Source organism: Oncorhynchus mykiss, chromosome 1 (genome assembly GCF_057628025.1).
Source record: "Oncorhynchus mykiss isolate SJ-2025 chromosome 1, ASM5762802v1, whole genome shotgun sequence".
Taxonomy (NCBI): Eukaryota; Metazoa; Chordata; class Actinopteri; order Salmoniformes; family Salmonidae; genus Oncorhynchus; species Oncorhynchus mykiss.
Window position 1 is genome coordinate 87134285 of NC_143022.1, and position 16864 is coordinate 87151148.

A 16864-nucleotide genomic window follows, 5' to 3' on the forward strand; every position below is an offset into this window, starting at 1 on the left:
ATGAGGCTGATCTTCTCTCTCTCTTCCTGTCAGGTATGACCATCCCTACTCAGGACATCCTGTACAACGCTCTGGGCTCGTTGATCAAAGAGAGGAAGATCTATCACACAGGAGAGGGCTATTTCATTGTCACTCCTCAGACCTACTTTATCACCAACAGCCTGGTGAGAGAGAAGAGCTGGTGGACCTCAGGGTCTGGAGACAATGAGCTGCCATCCCCTCCCCCCATCACCTACCTGCTCAGTAATGACACCCTGGAGAGCCACTCACAGCCCCCTCTGGTGGCCCACTGCAAGTCCTGCAGCTGCTTTGCCCCTGCCCAGAACGTGACCAATCCTGCTACTACGGCCACTACAGCCACCACGGTTCCTCCATCCCTCCCAGACCAGCACTCGGTTTCTGTTTCTATTAGCGAGTGCACAGGGAAGAGTCTAAAGTGGTCCCGGGACCACAAGCCTCAAGTCCAGCACCAGTCGACCTCGACGGCCGCAGACTACCAGGCTAGCGAGGTCAGCAAGACCACTACGGCTACCGCCGCCAGCAGCAAGGGCAAACCGGGGAGGAGGTTTGGCCTCAGCCTCTTCAGGAGGTACGGAGGGAAGAAGGAGAAAGTGAAGAAAGAATATGCCTCGTTCTCGGGTCAGTTCCCTCCGGAGGAGTGGCCGGTGAGGGACGAGGAGGATCTGAACAATCTGCCCAGAGACCTGGAGCACGCCATCATCAGACGCATTAACCCTGAGCTCACTGTGGACAACCTGACACGCCACACTGTACTAATGAAGAAACTGGGGGAGCGAGGAGGGGAGAAAGGGACGGAAACAGAAAGACGAGGGGAAAGAGGGGTGGAAAGAGATAAAGTTTTGGACAAGGGGGACAGGGTAGACAGAGGGGACAAGGTGGTGGACAAGGGCATGTCCACTGAGATCCTGACCAGCTCCAAGCCCAGACAACAACACTCCTCCCGGCCCGTACTCGGAGCAGGGGCTGGGGGCAGGAGATCTACTTCCAAGGCCTCTCGCAGCAAGAGAACGCATTCCTCCGGGGAGAAACAGAAAGACAGGTTGAAGACTAAGGCCCCAGTGTGTGTGGATGTGGACCCAGACAGGGAGGAGCTGGTCCCCTCTCGCCTCAGACCTGAGGTCCCTGTCCATGAACCAGACCACAGAGAGGATCCAGGAGCGGTGGAGGGGAAAAGCCTCTATAAGAAACGCATTGACAACCCCTTTGAGGGTCAGCCACCTGGGAAAGATACAACCCCAACCCAGACTGTGGCCCCTAGCATGACCCACAAAGAACAGAGGAGGAGAGAGGGAAAGGAAGCGAAGGAGGGGAAAGAGAGGAAGACTTCAGGAGGAGGCAGGAGAGAACGAGTGGGACACCGCTCCAGATCCTGGGACCCGCACAAAGCCAAAGTGACCACTGATGACACAGAGCATGCTGGAAAGTCTCGTACAACCGAGGACAGGTCATGTGACCGTCTCCACGAGAGGGGGTTCACCACCGACCCCCTCCTCCTGCACCCCTCTGATACCAAACCCCCCAGAGAATTACCGTCAGACTACAGCTCGGCATACCCCCAGAGCAGCACCCTAAGGATAGACGACAAGGTTAGATATCAGAGGGAGAGAAAGAACAGAGGGAGGGACAGCAGGGAGGGAGAGAAGGAGGGAAAGCATAGAACGACACAGCAAGCAGAATATGTCAGTACAACGAACCATAGACACCCAGCAGTAACAAGCCAAACCCTAGACTCTGATGCCAACCTCCCTAGTACCCACCTCTATGACCCAGTCCCTGCCCATCCGTGCGACCCAGCCGTGCCCTGGCCAAAGCCTGCTGTGCATCGCAGGCACTCCTTCAAACACACAGACACACAGGGAGACCTAACCCACAGGCCTGACCTGCTCTCCTCTCACCAACAGACTTTCAGTACCACCCCCAACCAGCATGGTCTGGTACACAGCAGTGGTGGCAGTAGAGAGCACAGGAGTCCAGGTCATGAGCATGGGGACATTGATGGGTTAATGGTGGAGAGTAATGGCTTTATGATAGAGAGTGATGAGTTTATTGAAGATGACCACAGGCTTTACCAGAGAGCAGAGGAAGAAGATGAGGATGCCTGTAGTTCTCTTTATCTGAGTGAGGAGGGAGTCATTGACAACAGAGAGATCTATCAAACACGAATGTCTCACTATCATGACTCTCAGTCCCTCTACCATGATCCTCAGACCATATACCAAGACACTCACTTCGACCACCAAGACCCTACTCACTACCACGACCAACCTCACTCCTCTTACCACGAGCCCCAACCCCACTTCCCTGACCCCCAATCTCTCCAAGGAGACTGGGATAGCACTTATGCGGAGGAGCACTCTTCTACCATCCACCAATACCCCTCTCTGTCCCCTCACAGCCCCCACGGACAGGAGGAGGAGAGGTGCGTCAGAGTGAGCCGCTCTACCCTTAGCCACCTCAGCCAGACGTCACCAGGGACCCACAGTGATCCCAGCCCCAGGCAAGGAGCCCCGATCCTTGGGGAGCGACGGCAGGACGCCAGCCTCTCCCTGGAGGGTTTGGAGCATGCTGGGGTGGCAGACAGCAGCATATTTGACTACTGCCAGACCAGCGAGGTGGAGTCTGACGCTGAGACCCTCCATAAGTCAGCAGACGAGGGGGACGGGGAGTCGGCTCACTGGGGTTGCAGAGTAGAGGAAGACGGGGATGAAAAGGGGGGCTGTGAGACCCTGAGGGAGAGAGGAGGCCTTCAGAGCTCAAGTATTAGTCTGGGCATGTCCAGTGGAACCGGAGGGGGAAAGATGATGGGGGAGGCAGGGGAGAGTCAGAGCAACACGGGAGACAGCGGGATAGACTCGCCCCGGTGAGTTTCTTTGTATTAATCATCATCGAACATTAATGGATTGCAGTTATAACACTTTTAACAAAAGGTCTCATTATATTTTGTGAAGTGATTGTGACAATTTGCACTAGCTAGGTATTATTAAATGAAAATGCTATTCTCCAGCATTAGTATTTGTTACGAAAGACAAAATACTCTTATATCTTCTCTTCTCCCTTAATGTATATGCCCCAGGAATGGGACTGTTCCAGGCAGCAGGACCTCTTCCCATACTCTCCTGTCCTAAGGTCCCAGTCTGCCAGAAACACATAGAGGCATTTGGCCCTTAAATCCCCTGTTTATTTGTCTTCACACCTGTGACCTAGACCCCTTTCTCCAGCTGTAAACCTAGCCTCTCTCTGGCTGAGGTAGAGGCAACAGGGCCTACAGAGCCAGCTGCCTATAGCGCTGGCCCAGGGAGGGTGGAAGAATGTGGAGCTGCAGTGAAAATAAGCTGAGGCTGGAGGTAGTTAGATGACACATGGCCCTGGTCGGCGGTGTGCCTTCCCTCTCTTCCCTTTTCATGTAAATGGATATAAAGCTGAACAAACACCCCGTAGCCAATTAGACCAGGCAGTATTTATACAGAGGGGGATGATTACTGTGAATAATGAATGGGTAAACCCTCACATTTAACATTGAAGAGGGGAAAAGTGTTGCATGAACTTTATAAGAACTTGGCATTTTCCCTTTTGTGGTGAAGAGTAGGTTTTTTTCACCCTGAATTTCAGTATAGTTAGTACCTGACTAGGTATCCCCTTCCCCTTTCCCTAAATGTAAGTGTGTGTCTATCAGTGCATTCCATATTGTATTTCTGTCCTACTGATATGGTTCATCTCCCCACAGGAGCTTTTTGTGTGCATTTTATAATTTATACCTGGTTCTTCTATGTTTCTCCCTACAGCACCCATGTGACTCTGGCGACCAACAACACAGTGATTCTGGAGGGTCTAAAGAGGAGAGGTTTCCTACAGAACCTGGAGAAACTGCACTCCAAGAGCTCCGCCATGAGACCACAGAGCTCTTTGCTACAGCTCACACCAGTCATGAACGTATAGAAAACATAGGCCCCCAGATGCATCTCAGAGGGAGGGACAATGAGCTCCCTGACACAGCTCCGTGTGAGGGTCCATGAGCTTCCTGACGCAGCTCTGTGTGAGGGCCCATGAGTCCCCTGATGCAGCTCCGTCTGTTCCGCCATCAGAAAGCGTGGGAAGTAAGAATGTACAATCAGATATGGGGTTCACAGCCTATCTTCATGGACTTCCAGCATGTTTGTTTCACTGCTGTCATAAACTTGCTGTGAACACCTAGCTTTTCCTCATTGTCTATGCTGGTTAGCTATCCAGTCCTCCCGGGATAGTGTATAAGAGCAACTTATGGATGCTCAACCCAGACCTACCCCAGTGGATGTCCTTGTATATTTTATTATTCCCCTTTCTGTATATAACATTTAACAGGAATATCCTGAGAGACATATTTGGCTAGTGAATCTGCTGCAATGAATGCATGCTCAATCAATAGGTGGTGGATTTTTACTGTGAGTTTGCATGGTCCTTCCACTAGGCCTGAAATTTAATTTTCATACCTTTCCTTGTAGCCATGTGTAACACAAATAAATATTTATGTACCACACAAGCCACCAACCACCTCACTGAAAGTTGTTGACACTTAAAATAAGTAGTACCTTTCGCTTCTCCATGGAACCCTTCCTCCACCAGCACCTAGGGCTTAGCTTTTCAGCGCCATCTGCCAGGCTCCTTTGTATTTAATAGTAGTGCCTACCTACCCTTTGCCCTGCAATGACTTTGCCTTTCATAGGATTTCCTCTTGTAAGTAAACAAGTTCATTGAAGTCGCTCAGTGACAGCAGATACAAACCAGAACCTGGCAGAGGTGATAAGCTAAGTCCTGGGTGTAGGTGGAGGCTCCAGGGACAAGGTGTACATGGAGAGAAATCCCAGCCACATCAACATGGCTCTGGGAGAGCTCAGGTTAGGAATTGAGGTGGTTTAGTGTTGGGTGATAGCAAGATGACGTGTGTTTAACTTGTATTTATTTTTATAAAAAATTAGGTCATTATTAAAGTGGGACTTTTACAACTAGAAGGGACGGCTATAATTTTTGTTGGGAATGAGGTACGCAAACCTTAGACAAGGCTGCCCCCAATTGGACGCAGTAACAAAAGAAATGGAAGCATGTTTGAAAACTCAAATGAGCCAATGGCTACAGTAGTCTGTGGGGGAGGCAAAAGCATCTTCACCAACATAAATTTGAGAATTTCCGAGTTAGGTGGAAAGAAGTTTTCAAATTACATGGATTAATGAATATTAAACTTCTACATTGGCCCTGCCCACTGTTGTATTTTTAGGGAAACGGAGTTAACATGTAACAAGAAGCATGTGGGTGTCATTACCAGACTTCAAAATAACAAATCAGACAAAAGAAACCATTGATGCAATGTTGACAGTCAACTTTTATTTATCCATATATGTAGCAGTCAGAAATGTGGGGAGAGGTGGAGCTGGGTGGGACCTCTACAGTTATCAGAGCCATATAGGGATCAAAAACATTCTCACTTCCTTAATTCAACCTTGAAGAAAATCTACATTGAATGCCAATCAACAAAGACAGGAGAAAAAATTAAATGACAATGAAGATGTAACAGTGTGCAAACACAATGTACATAGAAGCCCAAAAATAATAAAGTAATGACATCAACTTAAAATGCTGGGTGTAAGTTAAGAATAAAGGAGTTGCCAACCCATAAGTTTTTTTGTTTGTTTTATGACAGCTCGGCATACATTTCTACAGCATGCAGTAAGGCACCTATCTGACAAGGAATAGGCCTATGCTATCGTTATTCAAAAAGGGGTAAAAATAATAAAGTCTGCTCAAAATAAAAATTCCTTCCCATATTTTTTATTTTTTTTAAAACAGTATAATAGCTATTCTTCCCTTTCAAAATGACCCAAACGGTATTTAAAAAAAAAAAAAAAAAATTAAAATGTATACACAGAACAGTAAATAAAAAGGCGTAATCCCATGGAATTTGGAAAACCTGGAAGTTCAAAGTCAAGAGTGGTGTCACTAAAAGCAACCTATAGTCGTCTAGATAACTAAAAGCAACCTATAGTCGTCTAGATAGGTAGTAAACACAACCTATTATTACACTGTCCAATTTGGGCACTTCTACTCCCAAAACCATTCAGTGAAATCAACTATAATTCTATACACTGCTAATTGAATGAGTAAAGAAATAACTCTTGAACATCAGAGTCCATCGTCTATCTAATAATGATGTTACATTTGGTGCTGAAAGAACTGGATAGGGAATCAATTAAAAACAGACGCAAGTCAACTTCAGATAATGCTACCAGATAGTTTATTTTTTTTAACGGTGATTTTGTCCATTTCTCCTTTTCGTGACTGTTAATTGCATCCCAAAATACAGAGGCAGTATTGCTCTCCACACTTTAGCTGTACAATACAGACCACATCACTGGGTACATACCCATCCACATGGAGCTGCATCTCACTGGATGGAAACCCAGATATGACAGTATGTACATACGAGAGCAGTAGCAACATTTCCTGGTAGCTCTGTAACAAAAACAATTAATGAAAAGGAATCTGGAGAAGGGAGGTGAGAGTATGTGGATGTTACTATAAAAAAAATACATCTAATTTCTGGAACAAAACTGCACAGTAGTCACCTATACAGATATATAAAAAAGGATAAATCAACAATTATTTACATAGGATCTGTCTCCCCCCATGAGTTTACAGGTGGTAAGATGGGTTAAAAAAAATGCACATTTGAAAAATTGCTAATTTATGCCATCAAGACAGTATGACTTGATCGCAAGTTGCATCAGTAGCCAAGAGTGGGAGATTGACCTCAACGAGGGTTAGATCGGAAAAGCACTCCATATAGTAGGGGGAGAATTATGCACGAGTGGAATAACGACAAGTGTTTCTCTCCGTTAGTCAGGTAACATTTATCTAGATTATCAAATCATTTTTCTTTTCTTTAAAAGCAATCAAAAAGAGGGGGTTCTGGAGCAAAGAATCACAATCACAAAGGAGAAACACAGGCTCATTCAAAATGTCTATCACACAATTTATTCAAAACTAACTGATCTGAAAGTCCTAGGAACTTGTCAAGCAACCCAACTTCAACAGCTCGTCTGTAAAGGGTTATTATAAGTTCAGGCTAGAACTTTTATTTCTCTCCTTTCGAAAAGGATATTTTGGTTGTGTCATCGTCCATTTGTATCGACTGCTCCACACAGAGACAAATTAAACTCTGCCCCTGACCACTACACTGTTACTGGGAGAGCTGGCCGGGTTTTATTGGCTGTAGTCCTTGTCGTCTGGAGCTCGGGACCGATTGGTAGAACAGAAACATCACAGGGGTGGGTGTCGGTCAGGGCTGTGTGTGAGTGAAAGACAGAGTAGGTGTGTGTAGGGATCTCACTGGTCGATGTGGATTCTATGATGCCTGGAGAGAGAAGATGAATGGTTGAAGCCTTTTCCACACTGGGAGCACCTGTATGGCTTCTCGCTGGCCAGGATACGCTGTTTGAGGATGGTGGTGTGGGGGAATCCCTTCGTCGAGGGAACGGCGCTGTACTGTTGCTGCACCACTACCTGTTGCTGCTGCTGCTTCTGCTCCTGGTGAACACGCTGGTGCCTGGACAGGGAAGAGGAGTGGTTGAACCTCTTCCCACAGTGGCCGCAGGTGTAGCTCTTCCCCTCCGAGTGGACTCTTTGGTGGCGGGACAGGGAGGAGGAATGATTGAAGCTCTTGTCGCAGTGGTTGCAGGTGTACGGTTTGTCTCCCGCGCCTCCCCCCTGGTGCATCCTTGACTGCTGCTTCATAGTGGACCCGTAGGAGAAGGCCTTGCCCTGGGGAGGAGAGGAGTAGATGCGTGCTTCCAGGTGGACCTTGTGGTGCCGGGAGAGCGAGGAGGAGTGGTTGAAGCTCTTGTCGCACTGGGCGCAGGAGTAGGGTTTCCCACCCGAGTGGACCAGTTGGTGCTTCTTAAGGTGGCGCTTGCGGACAAAGCTCTTCCTGCACTGGTTGCACTTGTAGGGCTTCTCCCCAGAGTGGATGCGCTGGTGCTCCCGCAGAGTTGCGGCTGCGGCAAAGCACTTCCCGCACTGTGTACAGCGGTGAGGCTTGTCCCCTGCGTGGGTTTTCTGGTGCTGCTTCAGGCTAGAGGCCGTGGTGAAGCCCTTTCCGCACTGGGAACATGTGAAGGGCTTCTCCCTGGCGTGGAGCTCCTGGTGCTTCTTGAGGTGGCGCCGTCGGATGAAGCTCTTCCTGCACTGGGTACACTTATACGGCTTATCCTCTGAGTGCATCTTCATGTGCTCCCGCAAGGTGATGGCTGCCGCAAAGCTCTTGCCACATTCCGAGCAACGGTGGGGCTTCTCCGGGCTGTGGATCATCTGGTGAGATTTTAGATTGAAAGCATCAATCACCCCCTTTCCCACCATCTCCACACCTGTGGTGGCATACGCTTTCTCTTTCATGTGGATCTTCATGTGCTGCTTGAGGCTCGACTCCACAGCGAAGCTATCGCCACAGTGCACGCAGATGTAAGGGTTGGTGGCCTTGTGGATCTCAAAGTGCTGGTGCAGGTCGGCCATGCTGCCGAAGATCTCTCCGCACTCGTTGCACTGCAGGCCGTGGGCCTCGTGGATAACCACACCATTCTCGGACTCCACCGTCAGCTCGCCGCCCACGTGGTCCGACTCCACCTTAACCACATGTTCAGTCTCTGTTTTTAGCAGCACCTCTCCCAGCAGCGCCTCCCCTTTGCCCTCGCCCCCCATGGTGAAGCACTGGATCTCCCCGTGGTGGTCCGGCTTGGTCACGTAGTCGTGGTCAGTCTCTGTGACGATGGCGTCCACACAGGCCACGGCAGTGAGCCCTTGGATCTTGGCCAGGTCTGCCCCGTGGATCTCCAGCTCCAGGCCACGTTTCTCCTCTGTCATGATCTCCGTCTCGGCCGCATAATGCAGGTCAACCTGGCTGTGGGCAATGACACACTCCGACCCCAGCGTGTCAAGGCCGGGTGTGTCACACTCAGTCTCTGAATCAGCCATGAGAACACACTCCAGCCCGACGACCTCCGTTTTAGAGCCGGACGGGAAGCTTAGAGGGACTTGGGGTAGGAAGAGATCCACTTAGTATGGCTAGCACAACAGGGTTGGTGGTAGTAGTGCTTAGATTCTCAGTCAGTCAGAGACCTGTCAGGTGGAAGCAATATAAGATACAGATTAAGTGATGTGACATTGAGCTATCATTTACATCTCAACTAAGTGTTTCCATGCTAATGAAGTGAACAGTAGTTATGTAGAACAGTTTCAATGCTGATACTAAAGCACAGAGCTGCTGGTGTGGTGTAACAGTAATAGATTATAGGTATTTATCCTGGCAGAAAAAGGGGTGAAAAAAGTAGGCAGAACGCTGTTCAGTTTGTGCATTACAAATCAAGAAAACATCTGAAACTTTATACGGAGCCATAGCTTCTGCACTGACACACTTGTTATTAGCCAGATAACTAGCCAGCCAAGACCCCCAGCTAGCAATAATTGAAGGCTAACTAGCCAAGTGACAGGAGTACCAGTGTCAACAATACACAGAACAAAATTACAAAATACTTGTATTAATTCTGCACAGACAAATGGTGTTTCCCGTAATCTAACAAAGGGCAAACATCGCACGAATTTAGAAATTATTTGAAACAGTTGAAATACATATTAACACTTCGTTAGCTGGCTATAAATTGCTATCTAGCGGGCTAAATGTTATTTAGCACCAAAGTTATGCGCAAGAGCTGAGGCTACCTGGCTATCTAGGCAGATGCAGAATGGGTAACATGCAATTACTGACTAACCGATATAAAAAATGGACGAGGGTTTCACAGAAGCCTTAAGTTGACTAAACATTTGAAATGGCATGAAAATAGCCTAAACACACTCTTTAACCAGGTTGACCAACATAACATTAACCACCTTGGCCAACATAACATTAACCACCTTGGCTACATAGCCAACATTAGCCCGCTAGTTAGCTGGCTAGGGGAGGTGAAAACAACTTGACGATACAGCATTGTTAGCGGCTAATGTTTGTCGAGTTAGCGCGCTAACTAGCTTTGTAGCTGATAACTAGCTGGCTAGTTAGTTAGCCGCATGGCTGATCAACAAATCAAGCGTTCCCCCTCATATGTGCAACAAACCTTATTCACCAAAGTCATTTTTCCACGGTTACGAATACAATAACGAATGCGGAAACTCTGACACAACTTGTGCGCAGTTTTAACAGGCCATCTTGTCTATGCCACACCACCACTTTCCAGCTAGCCAGGAAACATAAGATGGCTGCCGCTACGCTAGCTTCCGCCCTTCAAAGCGCATTTCAGAACTACGAGGGGGTTTCCAAAAGTATTACAAAATCTATTTTTAAGTAACGGTAGGAAGAGCCACAAAAAAAAGGCAGAAAATACATTTGTATACAACCCAAATATATAACACCGAGTTGCAGATGGGGTAGTTTTTCGCCATAATCCGATAAATCAGCCTGAAACAAAGATGGCTAACATTATCCGGGCGAGGAGTATTCGCCTCGCTAAAAAGCCCGGGAAAGGCGACCCCATCTTATATAACAAATGCATAACAAAGCACGGCTCAAATGCCTTCGAAATCATAAAATACACACAAGACGAATGCTTTATAATCTCAGTTAATTCAATTTACCAATGTATTGCAAGATTGAGAACGTTCGAGCACCAAGCTACCCAAATATCCTCGACATGCGACAGCATTCCACTCATAATGGCCTAGCCTCGCGAGCTACTGCGCTAGCGTACTTTGCTAGCAGGCTACCTAGCCTAGATATCAAGCTAACTAGCTGGCTATATTCCTAGCCAGCAAGCACATACGGGGCCCGAGGTCCATTTTCTTGGGACCATCACTGGGTGAAAATGAGTCACAGAAGTAAAATAACATTTGATAGTGGAATATTTTCAATTTGTGCAGAATTTAGGAATATATAACTTAACTAGATATCTGAATAAAAAATAAACGTGTACACAATTATCAACTAATCCTATAGCCTGTTTATTGGCAACCTAAACAGTCAAAATAGACAGCTGTTTGGGATATTAATTAGTATAGGTCCGCAGGGTACCCACCTCTTTGTCTTCGGGGTATGATGAAACAAAAAGTTTAAGGGCTCTGCACAACCGATTTCTCCTGGATGCTTGCTTGCGACTGTCTGCAATGTCTTCCTCTCTCGCTTTCTGTAGAGCTTGCGCCACTGATCTTCTGGCGCCAACAACGCATTGTAGCTTGTCACTGGCACATGCAATCAAGACTGCCCTCTATAGCCCCGGAGTAATACATCGATTCAGGCCACCGAGGTTTAGGCCGACTGTTCAAAGTCGCCTTCACTACCCTCCTCTCTTCTATCCCCCCTATTCTCTCTCTCTCGCTCTCTCTCTCTCAGTTCAATTCAATTCAAAGGGTTTTATTGGCATGGGAAACATATGTTTACATTGTCAAAGCAAGTGAAAGTCTCTCTCTGAATGTTTACATTGCCAAAGCAAGCAAAATACATAATAAACAAAAGTTAAGTAAACAATCAGTAAACAGTGAACATTACACTCACAAAAGTTGTCACGTCATATTATGGCTATGTACAGTGTTGTAGTGATGTGCAAATATACTGAACAAAAATATAAATGCAACATGCAAACATTTCAAAGGGTTTACTGAGTTACAGTTCATATAAGGAAATCAGTCAATTGAAATACATTCATTTTGCCCTAGTCTATGGATTTCACATGACTGGGAATACAGATATATGCAGATATGCATCTGTTGGTCAGAGATACCTTAAAAAAAGGTAGGGGCCTGGATCAGAAAACCAGTCTATATCTATTGTGCCCACCATTTGCCTCATGCAATGTGACTCATCTTCTTCACATATAGTTGATCAGGCTGTTGATTGTGGCCTGTGGAATGTTGTCTCTCTCCTCTTCAATGGCTGTGCGAAGTTGCTGGATATTGGCGGGAATTGGAACACGCTGTCATACACGTCGATCCAGAGCATCCCAAACATTCTTAACGGGTGACATGCCTGGTGACAATGCAGGCCATGGAAGAACTGGGACATTCCAGAAATTCTGTTCATATCCTTGCGACATGGGGCTGTGCATTACCATGCTGAAACATGAGGTGATGGCTGCAGATGAATGGCATGAAAATGGGCCTCAGTATCTCGTCAAGGTATCTCTGTGCATTCAAATTGCCATCGATAAAATACAATTGTATTCGTTGTCTGTAGCTTAAGTCTGCCCATACCATAACCCCACTGCCATCATGGGGCACTCTATTCACAACGATGACATCAGCAAATCACTCGCCCACATACACGTGGTCTGCAGTTGTAAGGTCGGTTGGACATACTGCCAAATTCTGTAAAACAACGTTGGTAGAGAAATTAACATTCAATTCCCTGGCAACAGCACTTGTGGACATTCCTGTAGTCAGCAATAGCCAATAGCTCCCTCAAAACTTGAGACATATATTTTTTTATTTCCCCTGTATTTAACCAGGTAAGCTAGTTGAGAACAAGTTCTCATTTGCAACTGCGACATGGCCAAGATAAAGCAAAGCAGTTCGACACATACAGTGCCTTGCGAAAGTATTCGGCCCCCTTGAACTTTGCTACCTTTTGCCACATTTCAGGCTTCAAACATAAAGATATAAAACTGTATTTTTTTGTGAAGAATCAACAACAAGTGGGACACAATCATGAAGTGGAACGACATTTATTGGATATTTCAAACTTTTTTAACAAATCAAAAACTGAAAAATTGGGCGTGCAAAATTATTCAGCCCCTTTACTTTCAGTGCAGCAAACTCTCTCCAGAAGTTCAGTGAGGATCTCTGAATGATCCAATGTTGACCTAAATGACTAATGATGATAAATACAATCCACCTGTGTGTAATCAAGTCTCCGTATAAATGCACCTGCACTGTGATAGTCTCAGAGGTCCGTTAAAAGCGCAGAGAGCATCATGAAGAACAAGGAACACACCAGGCAGGTCCGAGATACTGTTGTGAAGAACTTTAAAGCCGGATTTGGATACAAAAAGATTTCCCAAGCTTTAAACATCCCAAGGAGCACTGTGCAAGCGATAATATTGAAATGGAAGGAGTATCAGACCACTGCAAATCTACCAAGACCTGGCCGTCCTTCTAAACTTTCAGCTCATACAAGGAGAAGACTGATTAGAGATGCAGCCAAGAGGCCCATGATCACTCTGGATGAACTGCAGAGATCTACAGCTGAGGTGGGAGACTCTGTCCATAGGACAACAATCAGTTGTATATTGCACAAATCTGGCCTTTATGGAAGAGTGGCAAGAAGAAAGCCATTTCTTAAAGATATCCATAAAAAAAGTAATTTAAAGTTTGCCACAAGCCACCTGGGAGACACACCAAACATGTGGAAGAAGGTGCTCTGGTCAGATAAAATCAAAATTGAACTTTTTGGCAACAATGCAAAACGTTATGTTTGGCGTAAAAGCAACACAGCTGAACACACCATCCCCACTGTCAAACATGGTGGTGGCAGCATCATGGTTTGGGCCTGCTTTTCTTCAGCAGGGACAGGGAAGATGGTTAAAATTGATGGGAAGATGGATGGAGCCAAATACAGGACCATTCTGGAAGAAAACCTGATGGAGTCTGCAAAAGACCTGAGACTAGGAAGGAGATTTGTCTTCCAACAAGACAATGATCCAAAACATAAAGCAAAATCTACAATGGAATGGTTCAAAAATAAACATATCCAGGTGTTAGAATGACCAAGTCAAAGTCCAGACCTGAATCCAATCGAGAATCTGTGGAAAGAACTGAAAACTGCTGTTCACAAATGCTCTCCATCCAACCTCACTGAGCTCGAGCTGTTTTGCAAGGAGGAATGGGAAAAAATGTCAGTCTCTCGATGTGCAAAACTGATAGAGACATACCTCAAGCGACTTACAGCTGTAATCGCAGCAAAAGGTGGGGCTACAAAGTATTAACTTAAGGGGGCTGAATAATTTTGCACGCCCAATTTTTCAGTTTTTGATTTGTTAAAAAAGTTTGAAATATCCAATAAATGTCGTTCCACTTCATGATTGTGTCCCACTTGTTGTTGATTCTTCACACAAAAATACAGTTTTATATCTTTATGTTTGAAGCCTGAAATGTGGCAAAAGGTCGCAAAGTTCAAGGGGGCCGAATACTTTCGCAAGGCACTGTACAACAACACAGAGTTACACATGGGATAAACAAACATACAATCAATAATACAGTAGGAAAATCTATGTACAGCATGTGCAAATAAGAGAGGTAAGGCAATAAATAGGCCATGGTGGCAAAGTAATTACAATATAGCAATTAAACACTGGAATGGCAGAGGATGAACGTGCAAGTTGAGATACTGGGGTGCAAAGGAGCAAGATAAATAAATAAATACAGTATGGGGATGAGGTAGATTGGATGGACTATTTACCGATGACCTTTGTACAGGTGCAGTGATCTGTGAGCTGCTCTGACAGCTGGTTCTTAAAGCTAACGAGAGAGGTAAGAGTCTCCAGCTTCAGAAATTTTTGCAGTTCGTTCCAGTCATTGGCAGCAGAGAACTGGAAGGAGAGGCGGCCAAAGGAAGAATTGGCTTTGGGGGTGACCAGTGAGATATACCTGCTGGAGCGCGTGCTACGGGTGGGTGCTGCTATGTTGACCAGTGAGCTGAGATAAGGTGGGGCTTTACCTAGCAGAGACCTGTAGATGACCTGGAGCCAGTGGGTTTGGCGACGAGTATGAAGCGAGGGCCAGCCAACGAGAGCATACAGGTCGCAGTGGTGGGTAGTATATGAGGCTTTGGTTTGGAGATGCTTAATGTGAGTCTGGAAGGAGAGTTTACAGTCTAACCAGACACCTAGGTATTTATAGTTGTCCACATAATCTAAGTCAGAACCGTCCAGAGTAGTGACGCTGGACTGGCGGGCAGGTACGGTCAGCGATCGGTTGAAGAGCATGCATTTACTTTTACTTGCAGTTACGAAAAGTTGGAGGCCACACGGGGTGAGTTGTATGGCATTGAAGCTCATCTGGAGGTTAGTTAACACATTGTCCAATGAAGGGCCAGAGATATACAGAATGGTGTCGTCTGCATAGAGGTGGATCAAAGAATCACCAGCAGCGAGAGCAGCATCATTAATGTATACAGAGAAGAGAGTTGGCCCAAGAATTGAACCCTGTGGCACCCCGATAGAGACTTCAAGAGGTCCGGATAACAGGCCCTCCGATTTGACATACTGAACTCTATCTGAGAAGTAGTTGGTGAACCAGGCTTTGCAGTCATTTGAGAAACCAAGGATATTGAGTCTGCTGATAAGAATGTTGTGATTGACAGAGTTGAAAGCCTTAGCCAGGTTGATGAATACGGCTGCACAGTAATGTCTCTTATCGATGGTGGTTATGATATCGTTTAGGACCTTGAGCATGGCTGAGGTGCACCCATGACCAGCTCTGAAACCAGATTGCATAGCAGAGAAGGTACGGTGAGATTCGAAATGGTCGGTAATCTGTTTGTTAACTTGGCTTTCAAAGACCTTAGAAAGGCAGGGTAGAATATATATAGGTCTGTAGCAGTTTGGGTCTAGAGTGTCTCCCCCTTTGAAGAGGTGGATGACCGCAGCAATCTAATCTATGGGAATCTCAGACGATACGAAAGAGAGGTTGAACAGGCTAGTAATAGGGGTTGCAACAATTTTGGCAGATCATTTTAGAAAGAGAGGGTCCAGATTGTCTAGCCCGGCTGATTTGTAGGGGTCCAGATTTTGCAGCTCCTTCAGAACATCAGCTATCTGGATTTGGGTGAAGGAGAAGTGGGGGAGGTTTGGGCGAGTTGCTGTGGGGAGCGCAGGGCTGTTGACCGGGGTAGGGGTAGCCAGGTGGAAAGCATGGCCAGCCGTAGAAAAATCATTATTGAAATTCTCAATTATTGTGGATGTATCAGTAGTGACAGTGTTTCCTATCCTCAATGCAGTAGGCAGCTGGGAGGAGGTGCTCTTATTTTCCATGGACTTTACAGTGTCACAGAACTTTTATGAGTTTGTACCACAGGATGCAGATTTCCGTTTGAAAAAGCTAGCCTTAGCTTTCCTAACTGACTGTGTATATTGGTCCCTAACTTCCCTGTAAAGTTGTATATCACGGGGGCTATTCGATGCTAATCGATGCTAATGCAGAACGCCACAGGATGTTTTTGTGCTGGTCAAGGGCAGACAGGTCTGGAGTGAACCAAGGGCTATATCTATTCCTCGTTCTATTTTTTTTGAATGGAGCATGCTTATTTAAGATGGTGAGGAAGGCACTTTTACAGAATAACCAGGCATCCTCTATTGACGGGATGAGGTCAATGTCATTTCAGGATACCCCGGCCAGGTTGATTAGAAAGGCCTGTTCGCTGAAGTGTTTTAGGGAGCGTTTGACAGTGATGAGGGGTGGTCGTTTGACCATAGACTCGTTACGGATGCAGGCAATGAGGCAGTGATCACTGAGATCTTGGTTGAAAACAGCAGAGGTGTATTTGGAGGGCGAGTTAGTTAGGATGATATCTATGAGGGCCCCCGTGTTTACGGATTTGGGGTTGAACCTGGTAGGTTCATAAATCATTTGTGTGAGATTGAGGGCATCAAGCTTAGATTGTAGGAAGGCCGGGGTGTTAAGCATGTCCCAGTTTAGGTCACCTAGCAGCATGAGCTCTGAAGATAGATGGGGGGCAATCAATTCACATATGGTGTCCAGGGCACAGCTGGGGGCAGAGGGTTGTCTATAGCAAGCAGCAATGGTGAGAGACTTGTTTCTGGAAAGGTGCATTTTTAGAAGTAGA

The 16864-nt window shown here is 46.3% G+C and overlaps 2 protein-coding genes across 3 annotated transcripts in view; one reads left to right on the forward strand and one right to left on the reverse strand.

Moving 5' to 3' along the window:
• The window catches only part of LOC110530893 (storkhead-box protein 1-like), a 46458-nt gene extending 41921 nt beyond the window's left edge, over positions 1 to 4537 (forward strand). For both annotated transcript variants that reach the window (XM_021614192.3, XM_090243029.1), the window contains exons 3-4: positions 34 to 2881; positions 3804 to 4537. In XM_021614192.3, the coding sequence (XP_021469867.2) occupies positions 34 to 2881; positions 3804 to 3957 (3002 nt within the window). In that variant the 3' untranslated portion in view covers positions 3958 to 4537. The remainder of the gene's footprint in view (positions 1 to 33; positions 2882 to 3803) is intronic.
• Positions 4538 to 5356: 819 nt separating this feature from the next.
• si:ch211-198a12.6 (C2H2-type zinc finger protein) lies at positions 5357 to 11188 on the reverse strand. Its single transcript, XM_021614203.3, has 2 exons — positions 11106 to 11188; positions 5357 to 9159 (listed from the first exon to the last, which is right to left on the reverse strand). The coding sequence occupies exon 2, from the start codon at positions 9013 to 9015 to the stop codon at positions 7375 to 7377; it is 1641 nt and encodes a 546-aa protein (XP_021469878.1). The 5' UTR covers positions 9016 to 9159; positions 11106 to 11188; the 3' UTR covers positions 5357 to 7374.
• Between the last annotated feature and the right edge of the window lie 5676 nt (positions 11189 to 16864).

Coding starts and splice junctions, on each gene's coding strand:
- si:ch211-198a12.6 (XM_021614203.3), bottom strand. CDS start 9,015: ATGGCTGATTCAGAGACTGAGTGTGACACACCCGGCCTTGACACGCTG.